At 46.6% G+C, this 13,106-nt stretch overlaps 1 protein-coding gene and 1 long non-coding RNA gene across 3 annotated transcripts; one reads left to right on the top strand and one right to left on the bottom strand.

The window, feature by feature from the left end:
* Nucleotides 1-1,049: 1,049 nt before the first annotated feature.
* atg16l2 (autophagy related 16 like 2) lies at nt 1,050-11,807 on the bottom strand. Of its 2 annotated transcripts, none has more exons than XM_015006886.2 (18): nt 11,666-11,807; nt 11,115-11,172; nt 10,975-11,035; nt 10,198-10,271; nt 8,028-8,279; nt 7,885-7,950; nt 7,718-7,798; nt 7,284-7,337; nt 7,109-7,214; nt 5,765-5,870; nt 5,608-5,678; nt 5,465-5,536; nt 5,271-5,391; nt 5,081-5,186; nt 4,476-4,625; nt 4,351-4,398; nt 4,025-4,126; nt 1,050-3,616 (listed from the first exon to the last, which is right to left on the bottom strand). In XM_015006886.2, the coding sequence occupies exons 1-18, from the start codon at nt 11,790-11,792 to the stop codon at nt 3,523-3,525; spliced, it is 1,749 nt and encodes a 582-aa protein (XP_014862372.1). In that variant the 5' UTR covers nt 11,793-11,807; the 3' UTR covers nt 1,050-3,522. The 2 variants fall into 2 exon arrangements, with proteins under 2 accessions (XP_014862372.1, XP_087867672.1); XM_088011546.1 differs by having other exon boundaries at nt 7,109-7,211.
* Nucleotides 11,013-12,183, top strand: LOC148155703 (uncharacterized). The gene is made up of 2 exons (XR_015765028.1): nt 11,013-11,105; nt 11,625-12,183. It is a non-coding gene; the product is annotated as an uncharacterized LOC148155703 (long non-coding RNA).
* Nucleotides 12,184-13,106: the final 923 nt, after the last annotated feature.

Here is a 13,106-nt window from a genome sequence, read left to right as displayed (position 1 = left end):
CCCTCATTAACGATGTCGGTGTGAAGCAGCCTGCAGGGCCGAAGCTCATCATCATCATCACCTGGTGCTTTTCTAAGCCGACTTCAGCAGTTTTGTCCCGGAGGCGAAGACGAGCGAAAGGACGAAGAACAGAAATCAGTTCAGACTTATTAAAATCATTTTTCATTTTAATTGGACAGAAAACCGCAGAGGAATAACAGCCGCTTTATGATCCACTGGAGAAGAACGAATGGACGCCATATTTAGAGGAAGAATGAGTTTTTATTTTAAAGAAAGATTTAGACAGAAATGAGTTTTCCCTTGGAGATGTTTTAGAAAAGCAGAAAGATTCTGGATTTTAATTATGCTTTACGTATGAAAATTTTAAAGTATAATAATCTTTGACTTTTTTCAGGTTGTGGTTTTGTTTAAATATTATTTCTGTCGTTTTTTAAGCATCGTGTTTTTTGTTTCGACTCGTTTGAAACCAGCAGACAAAACAAACCGCAAACATGAACGATGCAAACAGAAAACCGAAGCAACAGGAAAATCCACAAACAGCGGCAGACAGAAAACTCGATCCACTGAAGTCCTCCAGGCCTCTAGGCGGAGTCTGGAGCCGGTAATCAACCTTTTATTCATGCTTGGAAGTTAATGTTTCTGCTGGTTTCACTAGAACTGCAGCATTTCTCCTGGTTCCTGTGGTTGCAACATTTTTTGTTGCATTTGTTTTTGAGTTTGTATTATTTTGTGTTTTGCCATTTGCTCCGTTTTTACACCATAAGAAGATGGACTTACTGATTAATGAAGAGGAAGATTTGTTCAAGTCTTGACAGAAAAAGCGAACGGCGCCATTATCTGCTGCTGCTGTCAGTTTGGGTTACTCTGAGATGGATCCATCAGGTATCGAACACGATGGGTTTGGACCAGATGAGGCGTTTAAATGCTTTAAACTGCGCATGGTTTCCTGGCTGTCGTACAAGTTTCTCCAAGCGACTCATGGACTCATGATCACTTTATCGCTGGTCCAACAGAGAGCGGAAAGAAGAACCAGATCAGTAGAAACAATCTGTGGGTTAAATTCTGGATTTATTTCTTTATTTCCGAGGAAGTTTCAACTTTCAGGACTCATTAAGTTGAAAACGGCTTGCCATACAGTCCAGTTAATAAGCTGTATAAATAAATGAAGGATAAAACCAGATGATCCAAATGTTCCCTTTAAACCCGGAAGGTCCAACAGAACCGAACAAAAGGCAGAGCAGCAAAAATACAAATATTTCACATCATCTTCCCTTTTCAACCAAACATCATAAGAACAGAACCAGAACCGGAACCAGAGACGTTTAATCTGAGAACCTGAGAGTCCAGACCGGATGAAGAACCAGTTTTGATCTCCACAGCTGGTTCTGATCCAGATCCAGTTTAACAAACACAAATGATGAAACCGGCCAGAAAGTAGTTCCAGAACAGAACTGGGTTGGCTTCAGAACCTCTCAAGTTTTCCTTAATCGGTCGAGACCTGGTTCTGTAGAACCTACCCGATTTCCAAGCCAAGATCTGAACTAGAACCAGAACCTGTTCTGCAGCACCTGCAGAACCAATTAGCTTTGAGTTGAAGCTTCATGAAACCCAAACCCGGTCCAGTTCTGATCCGAACCGAATGTTCTGGTCCGTTTCAGAGTAAAACCAGCAGAACCGGTTTCAGCCGGCAGGGAAAGCTGAACGCTTTGGAGCAGCGCCCTCTGCTGGCAGGACGCCGCAACTGCACAACTCAAAATTATTTTGTTAAAGAAAAAGCTATTTAGTATATTTTAAAACCCAGCAGCAGGGGGCGCTGCAGGCTCCTGTTGGATTCCAGGAAATTAAAGATTACCGGTTGAATTTAGACGCGGTAAACAAACGCCGTAAAACAATTAACAGGCTACAAGACGCAGCGGCTCCGTATAAAATGGTGTAGTATGTCTGCCTGGCCACTGAGTGGCGCTGTAGCGCTGCCACCGAAGCCATGAAGCAGCGAACGGCGCCATGTTTGTGAGTGATGCGCATGTGGGGAGCTGAGCTCAGAACCGGAAACGGGTCAGCTCCGTTAATTCATCATCATCCTGCAGTATTTATCATTTCCCCAACATTTGAGTCGCATCCAAGTAAACAGGATTTAATCTCGTTATTTTCATGACGGTTTGAAACGACGGATTTAATCAACACAATGTTTCTTTTCCTTCCGCCTCCTGCTGGCGGTAAAACTGCAACTTCAAGCTGCCTTCATTATGCAAATACAATTTAAAACTAAATACAAATCTGCATTTTTCTGAAACGCATTTTACTTATTTATAATTAGACGTGATTAAAACAGCTGAGAAATTGTTCTCTTCTCCATGTCAGGAGCTTCACTCACATTAAACTCACGGATTGTTTTGTAGATTTAGTCTCTTATGTTTTATAAAATAAACTGTTATAGTTAGCAGTGACGCCTGACTGGAGGACTCATTCTGAGACTCAGAGCTTCGCTGCTTTCTACTTACTGAAGGAGAACAGTGCCATCTAGTGTTTGACAATACAAACTGCAGACTGCAGTCAAAGTCCGGGACAATTGGGCTAAAAATACGCGACAGTTGGCAGCCAAAACCATTCTGGAGCTCCGATTCAAAAAATATTGTTTCTGGAAACGGCAGATCCGTGTGGACAGGGTTTTGGTTTGCAGTTTATCTGATGTTTATCGGGTTTTTGGAGCTGTAATTGTTGGTCACAATCAATCAGGAATTGCTCCTCATCGTCTCTCATGTCAGATGAACTCCATCAGCTGCAGCTGGTGAGTCCGGTCTGATCGTGTCATAACCTGGTCCGATCTCAGGAGAACCACATGGTACCCACCTGCAGCTCTGGCTGTTAATCAGATTCCTTCAGCACCAATCAGAGCAAACTGACCGTCTGCTCCGTAACCCTGAAGTCTGAACGCTGGCTGATGCTCCGCCATTTTTATCCCTTAAATTAAAGAACCAGTTCAATCTGGGGGAACTTTTAGTTCCTTGGAAGGTTCTGTCCGTAAAGTGCTGCAGAAGACGAAACATTCTTCTGCCTGATTTCCACTCATCTCTGACTTTCAGAGACTTCAAGTTTAAACAGCTGAGTGAGTTTTACCTGTGTCAGGTGAGCACACCTGTCCAGTGAACGCTCCTGATGTCCGTCTGGTCCACTGACTTCAGACGAAGCACCAATCAACACATTCGCTCAAATGTCATTAAAACCTGCTGGTATTTTCCATCCTGGGAGTTTGTTCTACATCTCAAAGTTTAACGGTTTTCATGTTTAAAAAGCTGAAAGTTAGTAAAAAGTCGACGTTCCCTTGTTAAAATGTTACTGCAGCAAAGGTCTGTTAGAAAATATTTAAAAACTCCAAACTTCCCTTTTTCTCCTCATTACCAAGGGATGAGGGGAAACGTTCCCTGAATCATTTCTCAGACCCATCATCCTCAGGCCGTGAACTGCTGCTGGATTGGCCGGTTCAGATGCGTGTCCACAGGAAGTCTCGTGTGATTGGCCGGTTCAGATGTCACTCCAGAGGACGGCCCGCCGGCTCCTGTCCACGCTGACGAAGTGTTCTCCAGAGAGAGACCAGGACACGGCGGTGATGGACGAGCTGCAGGAGGACGGACGACGAAAAGGAGACGTTAACGTCAGGAAGCTAATCACACTGATGTTAGCTGCTGCTGAATACTGAACCTTAAGATAAACATTTAGTTTATCTAAACTAAATATTCAGTTAGCAAGCTAAGCCTTTAGCTGGAAGTTAATTTAGTTAGCAAACTAAATATTTAGCTTGAAAAACAAGCGCCGTTTTTCAAGCTAGCTTGCTAAACATTAGCATTAACATTATTTTGCGTGAAGCATCAGCTTTGCTCTGAATTCTCCATGGAAACCATCATGGATACTGATGGTTCCTGTTGGATTCCAGGAGCCATCCTGAACCAGATCGGCTCGGATGACCGATCTGGACCCAGGCAGCGAGCAGAACCCGACCTGATGACATCATCAGCCAGCTGATCACCTGTGCTGGTCGGGGAGGCGGGCCTCCAGGCCCCCGGTGGAGACGTTCCAGATGTAAACGGCTCCGTCAGTGGACCCGGCCGCCAGGTAGCATCCATCTGGGCTGTGGAGGCCAAACATGACGGTTAGAACCTGCAGAACCAGCATGGAGCTGCTGCTGTTGTCATGGAAACAGCAGAAAAATCACACAGTTCGGTGTTGAACACAAACTGTGATCAGAACTTGCTGTCTGGTGGTTCTGGTTCCATCTAACTAAAGCCTGGTGATACTCTGGTACCGTTTCAGGCCCAGGTCGGGTATTGGACTGATGGCTGGCGCAGGACTGACCTGATGACCGCCTTGGTGCTGTCGCCGCCGCACTTGAAGCCGTCGGCTCTGAAACAGACACAGCCTGCGTCACCAACAGGAAGCCAGCCCAACAGAACTTTGGAGCAGAACCGGGCCGGCTCTACCTGAAGCACATCCGGTCGTTGGTCCAGCGCAGGTCCAGCAGCTGGAGGCAGTCGTCACGACAACAGCTGAGCAGCTGGCGCCGGTCGGAGCTCAGGTCCAGCGAGGTGACTCTGCCCTGAGAGGGAAGCTCCTGAACGCAGTTCACTGTCCTGATGGTCAGAACCGAAACCGGACCAGAATCGGGTCAGAACCGAAACCGGACCAGACCATTTAGCTACACTAATGTTAAACCACTAAACAAAAATTTTGCAGATGCGAAGACTAAACAGCCAAGTATAAAAGGATTTGTGAGAGCTAACGCTAAACGGCTACACACAGAAAGAAATTAGCGGAAGCTAATGCTAACTATTAAGATGCCCGTCTCTCTCTCTCTCTCTCTCTCTCTCTCTCTCTCTCTCTCTCTCCGTTTGTCTCTCATCTTCATCTCCTTCCAGTTGATGATTAAAATCAAAATGTTGCATGAAACAGATGAGCAAAGTCAAAAAGACGTAATGCGGCAAAGTTTATCCATAAAATCTGTAACGTTTTATGACAATAATCGGTTTAAAAAACGGAGGCCATGTTGGAAATGGCTTATAGGAATATGAAGATGAGGAAGAGGAACCTGCTGTCCCAGACTCTGATCTTGCAGTCAAAATGTCCGCTGATGATGCTGCTGTCAGAACAGACCAGGTCGCTGCAGAACGACGCCACCTCCCCCTGCTGCACACCTGCAGACACAGCGTCCGCCTTAAACACCCCGGTACATCTGCAGCAGCTCGGCCAATCAGAGGAGAGAACAGACGGACACTCACAGGCGGCTCTGTTCAGGTCCCAGAGCCGGACGGTCCGGTCGGTGCTTCCTGTCACCACCTGGTGGGGGACGCAGGTGAACCTGGCCGCCGTCACCTTCCTGCTGTGACCCGTCAGAGTCACCTGACCCACAAACACACGTTTGGGTTTCCACCTTTACCAGGCCGCTGTGGCGGGTTTCATTTTGGTAGGTTACCTTGGGGACAGAGTCATCCAGGCGCCACAGCAGGGCGGACTTGTTGTGCGACGCCGCCAGGATCCTGCGGCCCTGCGGACACAAACAGGCGTCAGCAGCCCTCTGGTGGCGCCAGGTGAGCTCCGGCTGAGGCGTCCGCTCACCATGTGGTCGAACTCCACGCAGGTGATCCCCTCCGTGCTGCCGTCCAGCGTGGCTCTGTGAGTCAGCGAGCCTGGTGACATCATCAGCCAGGTCACAACCACAGGAAACGAGAAACAGACCTGGGTCGGTCAGCTGACCCAACCGGAGCCGCCTTACCTGCCCGGACGTCCCACAGCTTGATGACCCGGTCCGTCCCGCCGGTGGCCAGCAGGTCCGAGCCGAAGCTGAACCGCACCGCGTTGATGCCTTGCTCATGGGCTTCCTATGGAGGATGCAGGTATTACTACGGCAACACCCACCAGTCAGCATGCAAATGCATAAAGGTCGGAGAGGGGCATGCTGGGATACAGCTGAAGATAGAGGAGCTCCTTATGGGGCGCAGAAACACTCAGAGAGATCCAACCACAGAGACCCAACGAGGTCCAATCAGAGGGAACTGCTGGTTAAATGGTTAGAAAATATAATTGGTTCCTGCAGTTCTTCCTTCCACCACCAGATGGAGACAAATGTCAGACTCAGATTCTGCCTGTTCCTTTAACTTAATGTTATTAAATATTAGACGTAATGACGCCACTTGAACCTGATCGATGTAAATGTTTCTGAATTTACGTTTGCAGAACAATAAAGGATTTTTCTAATTTGGAAAAATTGTTTGTGGCTTTAATTTTTTCTTTCAGTGATTCATGGGATGACAGAGTGAGATTTTACTGTAAAAACAAACAGTAATATTTGTGTTTTACTGTTCAGCCCTGAATAAAATGAGATAAAATGTTAATAAAATGAGATGATGCTTATCAGGTTAGATTTCACTTGTTTAAAGAGACAATGAGGAACATATTTATTCTGTCCTGAAATGTCCAACCTTAAAAAGACACTACAACTTCAGCTGTCTGAAAACTGATGGTTCCTTCATTTCTCACAATCTGAATGGATGGTAGGAAGTTTGATGAGCTAGTTGGTCAATTAGCCTCGAATAATTTACATTTTAGTTTTTGACCAACTGATGAGGTCATCCTGCCCCAGTATTTCAGCGTCACAGTTTGGCGTCAGAAAGTGGGATACGTCACGTCGACGCCCTGCCTCATTGCTTCAGTCATTAATATGAGTGGACATGTTGACCAGCAACGAGAGGCTTTAACTGGGTTCATTCAGTCGACCCTGTACTGCAAAAACACAAAATATGACCAAGTATTTTTGGTCTAGTTTCCACTACAAATACCTTACTACACTTGAAACAAGACAAAACCAACTTACAAGGATATAGAAGCTTGTTTTAAGTAAATAATTATCCTAATTCTGATTTTAAAAGGTTCTTGTTCCACTGGCAGATTATTTCACTTGAAACAAACATTTTTAGGGTTTGGTGTTGAAGTCAACTGGAAACATCTACAGAAAATGTTCAGGCCGACAGTAAAGTCAGGAAAAAGCGTTCAGGGATGGAGACCAACATGGAGGTCAGCAGGTTAGGACAGAAATGCATCATGGGGACTGGAGTTTTACCAGGACTTGCAGCGGTCTGACAGGAACTCTGGCTGATAGACAGATTCCAACGGGAAACAGCAGATCCTCCTCCAGGCTGCGGACCGAGTGACCCCTTCTCTTCCTGCTGAGGTCAAGAACTTTCCATCAGAGACACATCAACCAAACGCAAACAACCCAAACCCAAAAAACTCACTCAAACATCTCTCTGATGGAGGAGAAGAACCTGGGCGAGGAGGCCGACGCCGACCTGAGGAGCAGGGCTAGCGTTAGCTTGTTGCTAAAGTCTCCACATCAGGAAGGCAGCAGAGGTTTGGATTAGTGAGACTTTACACAATCAGATGCAAAGAAGCAGAAATATATGAAAAATTTAACCGTAAAATAAAAAGAAATCTGTTTTCTAACATCTTTAAAGAGGTTCAATACTCCAAAGGCTTGATTAAAAATTTGACTTTTCAATTTGACTCAGTTTTCCTCTAAATGTTACAGTTTTCCTATGAAACACTGAATGAAGACATTAAACTTTCTGTGTGTTTTCTCTCAGTCTGGGCTGAACTAATGATGTAAATCATTCTGCGATGTGAAAGCTGAAAGGTCGCGGTTGGAAGCGGAGCAGCGGAGCGGGTCGACCTGAAGAGGCGAGTCGCTCCTCGGCCGCCGGACTTGTCCTGATCCTCCGGCTTCGGAGACGTGGACCTGGAAGTCGGAGCGCTGGACGAACGGGAAGACAACGCTCTGAGGTGATTTTCATCCTGTTAAACCTCTAAACCTCATTTATCGTTTAGTGAAGTTCTCACCTGTCGACGATGACCTTTGACCTGGCAGCCGTCTGCAGCTGCTTCTGCACGGTTGCCTGTCGAGCTCTGATGGAAACAATCATTAAAAAATCTCTTAAAGCCTTTTCTTGCTGCAGCAGGCGTGGAGCGGGAGCGTTTCCAACCTGGAGCGGCGTTCGTTGCGGTGGTTCATGCGGGCGGCGGCCTGCTTCTTCTGGTGCATCATGTCCTCCAGGACGCGCTCCTCTTTCTCCTTCTCTTCCCTGAGTTTGGACTCCGCCTCCCTCTGACGCTGCAGCAGCGCATCGTACGCCGCCTTCAGCGTCTTGTTCTTCTGTCTGACCTGCTCCACCTCATCCCCCAGAGCCCGTTTAGCTTCGGACGCCTCTGCTAGCCGACCGCCCTCCTTCTGTAGTCTGAGAACAGAGGAGGAGAAGCGTCTTTAGGCTGATTTCCTCCTGATGGTCCAGTCGACTCGGTTCTACCGGAACCAGAACTTCCTATAGCTGCTGTGGTTCTGTCTCTCTCTGCTCCGAGTCAAACCAACCTGTTCCCCTCCTGGCCTGTGGGGGCGCTGCACCAAGAGCCACTGAAGGAAACAACACAAAAACCTCTGAAGACACTGAGAGCAACTTCCTTCTTCACCAGATGGAAACAAGATGGAGGCGTCAGATTTTAGTGTTGGAGGATTTCTCTTTAGGCTAAAGACCAGGAGCCGTTTCTCCTGCTAGCACTAGGCTAGCATGTTAGCTTTGGTTGTATTTACCCAGAATGCCTTCTGCTGTAGTCCAGTTCTTGCTTTTGGAGCGGTCTCCGGTCCCCTTGGCATTCACATATGCGTTCAAACCGAACCAGAGTTCACTTCAACCGAACCCAGATGAGGTTTGGCGGACCAGAGTTTGATTTTTGGTTTGATTACGCATGCACACCTGCCCAAACCAACAGGACGATCTAGTAAAACGGACTGAACTGGACGAACCCTGAGAGCCTCCTGTTCTCACCCATCATCGAGGACGAAGATGGAGGAAACAATGACACAGCTCCCCCTCCCCAACATCTAGTGTAAACCTTCAGAGCAGGGGTGTCCAAAGTGGGTCCTGGAGGCCCGGCATCCTGCACGTTTCAGTTCTGTCCCTAGTGGTAGCAACAACCTCCTCAGCTAGTCAGTGTTCTGCTTGGGCCTTCTAACGAGCCATCAGTTGATGCAGGTGTGTAAAACCAGGGAGAAAACTAAAACATGCAGGATGCCGGGCCTCCAGGACCCACTTTGGACACCCCTGCTTTAGAGCAATCTCTCTCTCGCCTGTGGTTGCCCCCCAGTGGTCCGTGAGGTACTGCATGTAAACAACCATTTATTTGACGTGATGTGAGCTCAAATTGGGACACATAGTTAAAATACCAAAGGACTGTGTTCAAAAATGATGGTGAATAAATGTTTTAAGACTGGGTCCCTCAAAGAAAAGCTAAAGGTAACAGTGGAAAGAAAATGGCAGGACGAGTTATATGATCAGAGGAATCCATGTCTGCAGGAATATTTTTCAGTTTCTCCGGGTGAGTTGCAGAACTTTTGCTTTTTTTAAACAGTGTTATGATGCGTAGCATCCAGTCCGACATGCGGCTGCGATGAACGCAACAGGACTGTGACGAGGCGGTGAACAGCGCTGCGCCCCGCGCTGACTAACTGCACCTTATCACCTAAAATAAAATACTTATCAGGCTTAGAATTCACTTTGAGTCGACTTGTTGGTGGTTTTTCCACATCCACTCACATTTACCAAACAGCAGCACTCTTTTCATTAGGAAGAACAAAGACGACAACAATAAGTGAGTTAAAAGACTAAAATTTTCATTTCAGGTTCTATTAAATCAAGACATTGTATTATTTGGATCCATGAGTGTTTGCTAAATGTTTAAGAGGAAAAACTGCATCAGGTTATTAGAATCAGCACCAAGCTAAAGTAAAATTATATTAAAGGTTGTTGGTTGAAGTGGTTGAGGTGAACCAGCAGCAGCTGCACCGTCAGAACAGGCTGTCCAGGTGCAACAGGTGAGCAGGCGGGCTCAGGTGTGTGTGTGTGTGTGTATTTGATGCATTGTGGAGGCCATTTTCCTGACACACATTACGTTGTGAGGACCAAAGCCTGGTCCAAACAAGAGGAAATGCTGTGTTTGGGTCAGGGGTCAGGTTTAGGATTCAGGTGTAAATTGAGTTTTGGTTAGGGTTAGAAATGAATGGAAGTCAATGGAAAGTCCCTGAAAGACAGTGCATGTGTGTGTGTGTGTGTGTGTGTGTGTGTGTGTGTGTGTGTGTGTGTGTGAGAGAGAGAGACTCACCTGGTTTGTAGTTCCTGCAGGACACGCTCTTTGATTTTAATCTGCTGCTGCAGCTCCACCACCTTGTAGGCCAGCTGCAACGACACCAACGGTCTGAATTCAGCTCCCATCAGTCGCCTCCAAACTAAATAAATCTCTCATTTCCTCCTGCAGGTTGTTCTGCTGCAGCAGATGAACTAAAACATGGAGTTAAATTCAGGAAATGATCCATTCAGGTGTTCCTGCATGTAGTCCAGAGAGGAAACCTCAAACTGAACAGAAAGTTTTCGTCTTGCTGTATGACTTGGAGCTGATCCACAGTTTAAATTATAACAGTTCACCGGTTCTGGTCTGAACTCAAACGTTCATCCTTGGTCCACATGGACCTGAATTGTTCTCCTGTTTGTGTTTAAGCAACAGTCTCTGGACTCTGCTGCCACAATGGAAACTGGAATTACAAATTAAACTTAAGCCAAAGTTTGGAAATCAGGGAACATTTTCCTGATCAGAAGTTGGGAAGACTCTCTGGAGGCCAGGCTTCCTGATCCACCAAACCCAGAGCTTCAGTCTGCTCTGTATTCTGACCATCAAATTTAAAATGTCTGCACCACCTGTCCGGTCTGGGAATTTGAATCGGTCAGAATGACGGACGGCCTTCAGATTCACAGGTTTCCTCTGATCCCAGTTTAAGCCGAACTTCAGTTGTCAAACTCGACAGGATCGTTATATTTTGTTTATCTTAGATAAATAATGACGCGTTTCCTTTTATCTGCAGGTGAGCTGAGGAGCATTTCTCACCTCGCCTGTCGTCTTCTTCAGCTGCTGCAGAGAGGAACGGGCGCAGCCCTCAGCAGGAGGTCTGGGTGCAGAAACCAAACACACCGTCAGGCACTGAAACACCTGCACACTGAGTAACAGTAGGAGCTCAGGTGAGTTACCTGCCGGAGCTGCTGAGGAGCCCTTTGGTCATACTGGTTTTCTCCAGCAGCCCAGTGTCTGAAAAGATACCAGACTTGGGTCAGAACTTGACCAGTTTTAGCTCAAAGTAGCTTAACCGATAGAAAACTGCAGGAACACCTGTCACCGCCTGCACCGAACCTCATTCAGAATCCGGCCCATTTTAGACCCATTTCCACCAGGTAAACCTCTGTGTGACCAGCTGCTCAGGGCAGATGATGAACCAGCTGCAGATTATCTGTCACACATGAGTCACTTCCTAGTTAGAGGAAGTGAACCAGCCTGTGGTTTGGGTTTTAAACCACTTCCTGTACCAAATGTCGGCAAAATAGTGGAACTTTCTGTTTGAGATTCGGTTCGGTTCTCAATTCTTTCGACTGCTGCAGGTCATGTTCTGCAACGGAACCAGACTCTGTAGAGATAAAGTCAGATTTAAGGTCAAAAACGAGTCGTTTGAGTGCGCCGTTAAATCGGCCTTTTTTTGAATGCAGTTCGGCGCCGACTGGAGCCAGCTGTTCTCCGAGGTTCTTACAGAACCGGATCAGGTCCTGGAACATGGCGCTCTGGATCCGGTCCCGGTGCTTCAGCTGCTGGATGATGTGCCCTCTCCAGGTCTCCGCGGACCGGCTGCTTCGCCGCGACGCCCCGCCAGGATCCATCCCGTATCACTGCCGCCATGATCCGCGCTGACCGAGCCGCCTCATGCCGCTCCCCGCTGAGGGACGCTCTCACACCGGCCTGGTCCTCAGGGGCTCCCCGCTCCTCCGGTCCCCTCCATGGTCCTCTCTCCTGTTTGTCGTCTTCAACTTTATTTTTGTTTTTCAACTTTTTGTTGTTATTTTCACATTCGTCACTTGAATGGGGCGGGACGATAGTTTATTCCAGCCAATCAGAGCCCTCTTCCTGATTTGCCCTAAAAGGCCACGCCCCCAAAACTTTATCCGTCAAATTCTTTTTTTCTGAGTACAGGGACAAGATATATGGTCACTTTCCTAAAATAATGTTAATTACGACAAAATAAAAGCCTTTTGGCAAAACAAACAAAAGAAACCTTTGGCTATTATTTTAGAAAGGTAACGATGTGAAAAAATAAATCCAAAAGGGGAAATAATTAATGAAAAAAAAGAACAAAAAAAGGGATAAAAGCGAAAAAGCATGAATTAGGACAGATTTAGGTTTGGACCGCCTTTAGTTCGTCTGAAATCTGCTCTTTTCTCGGTGCTTCATCGTCACCATCCTCCTGCTTTGGGTTGACAGAACGATGAAGTCCGTCTCTGCCTGATGTTTTGTTTTCTACCTGCAGCAAAATCCAGTTTACAGTTTTCTGAGTAAAATCTGAATTTTTAATCCTCTAACACCGGGGTGTCAAACTCAGTTTCACCGAGGGCCACTTCAGCATATTCGTAACCGTCAACGGGCCACATTGACGGAACCAATCAGGAGTCCCCAGGTCCAGTCCTCCAGACTCCAACTTTTAGATGCATCCCTGCTAAAACACACCCAGACAAAAGGTTGACTTCCATCATTCAGAGGCTTATAATGAGTCAATGGTCCAGGTGTGTTAGAGAAGGAACCATCTAAAGCTGCAGATGGTAGCTCTGAAAAACTAGACTTGGGCACCCCAGCATAAATGTATGAAATACAATGTTAAAAATAAATTAACACCTCATATTGTTAAATAAGCTTTGGAGCGTCTGGAAGCGCTTTCAAAACCTTTGATTGAAATGGCCGTTAAATTCAAGTCTCCATTCCAGACCAGAGAAAACTAAAGAGAATGAAACGTTGTGTTAATCCATTTGAGGAGCCGGTAGTTTATCTTGAGGAAATAAATGACGATGCAGAAGTTAGACTGTAACATGCGCAGTCCGCTGCTCAACCACTGCGGACTGCGATGACTTAGAAACCTCTGGAAGTAACTCATCCAGCGGATTTAACAAATGGATCCTTCTGGGTTCACGTTACCCAGGAGAGCG

Source organism: Poecilia mexicana, unplaced genomic scaffold, assembly GCF_051168715.1.
Source record: "Poecilia mexicana isolate PSO_F unplaced genomic scaffold, ASM5116871v1 scaffold_13, whole genome shotgun sequence".
In the NCBI taxonomy this organism is placed as follows: domain Eukaryota; kingdom Metazoa; phylum Chordata; class Actinopteri; order Cyprinodontiformes; family Poeciliidae; genus Poecilia; species Poecilia mexicana.
The sequence above is the reverse complement of the archived record's forward strand: the minus strand, read 5'-3'. Positions and strand labels throughout refer to the sequence as shown.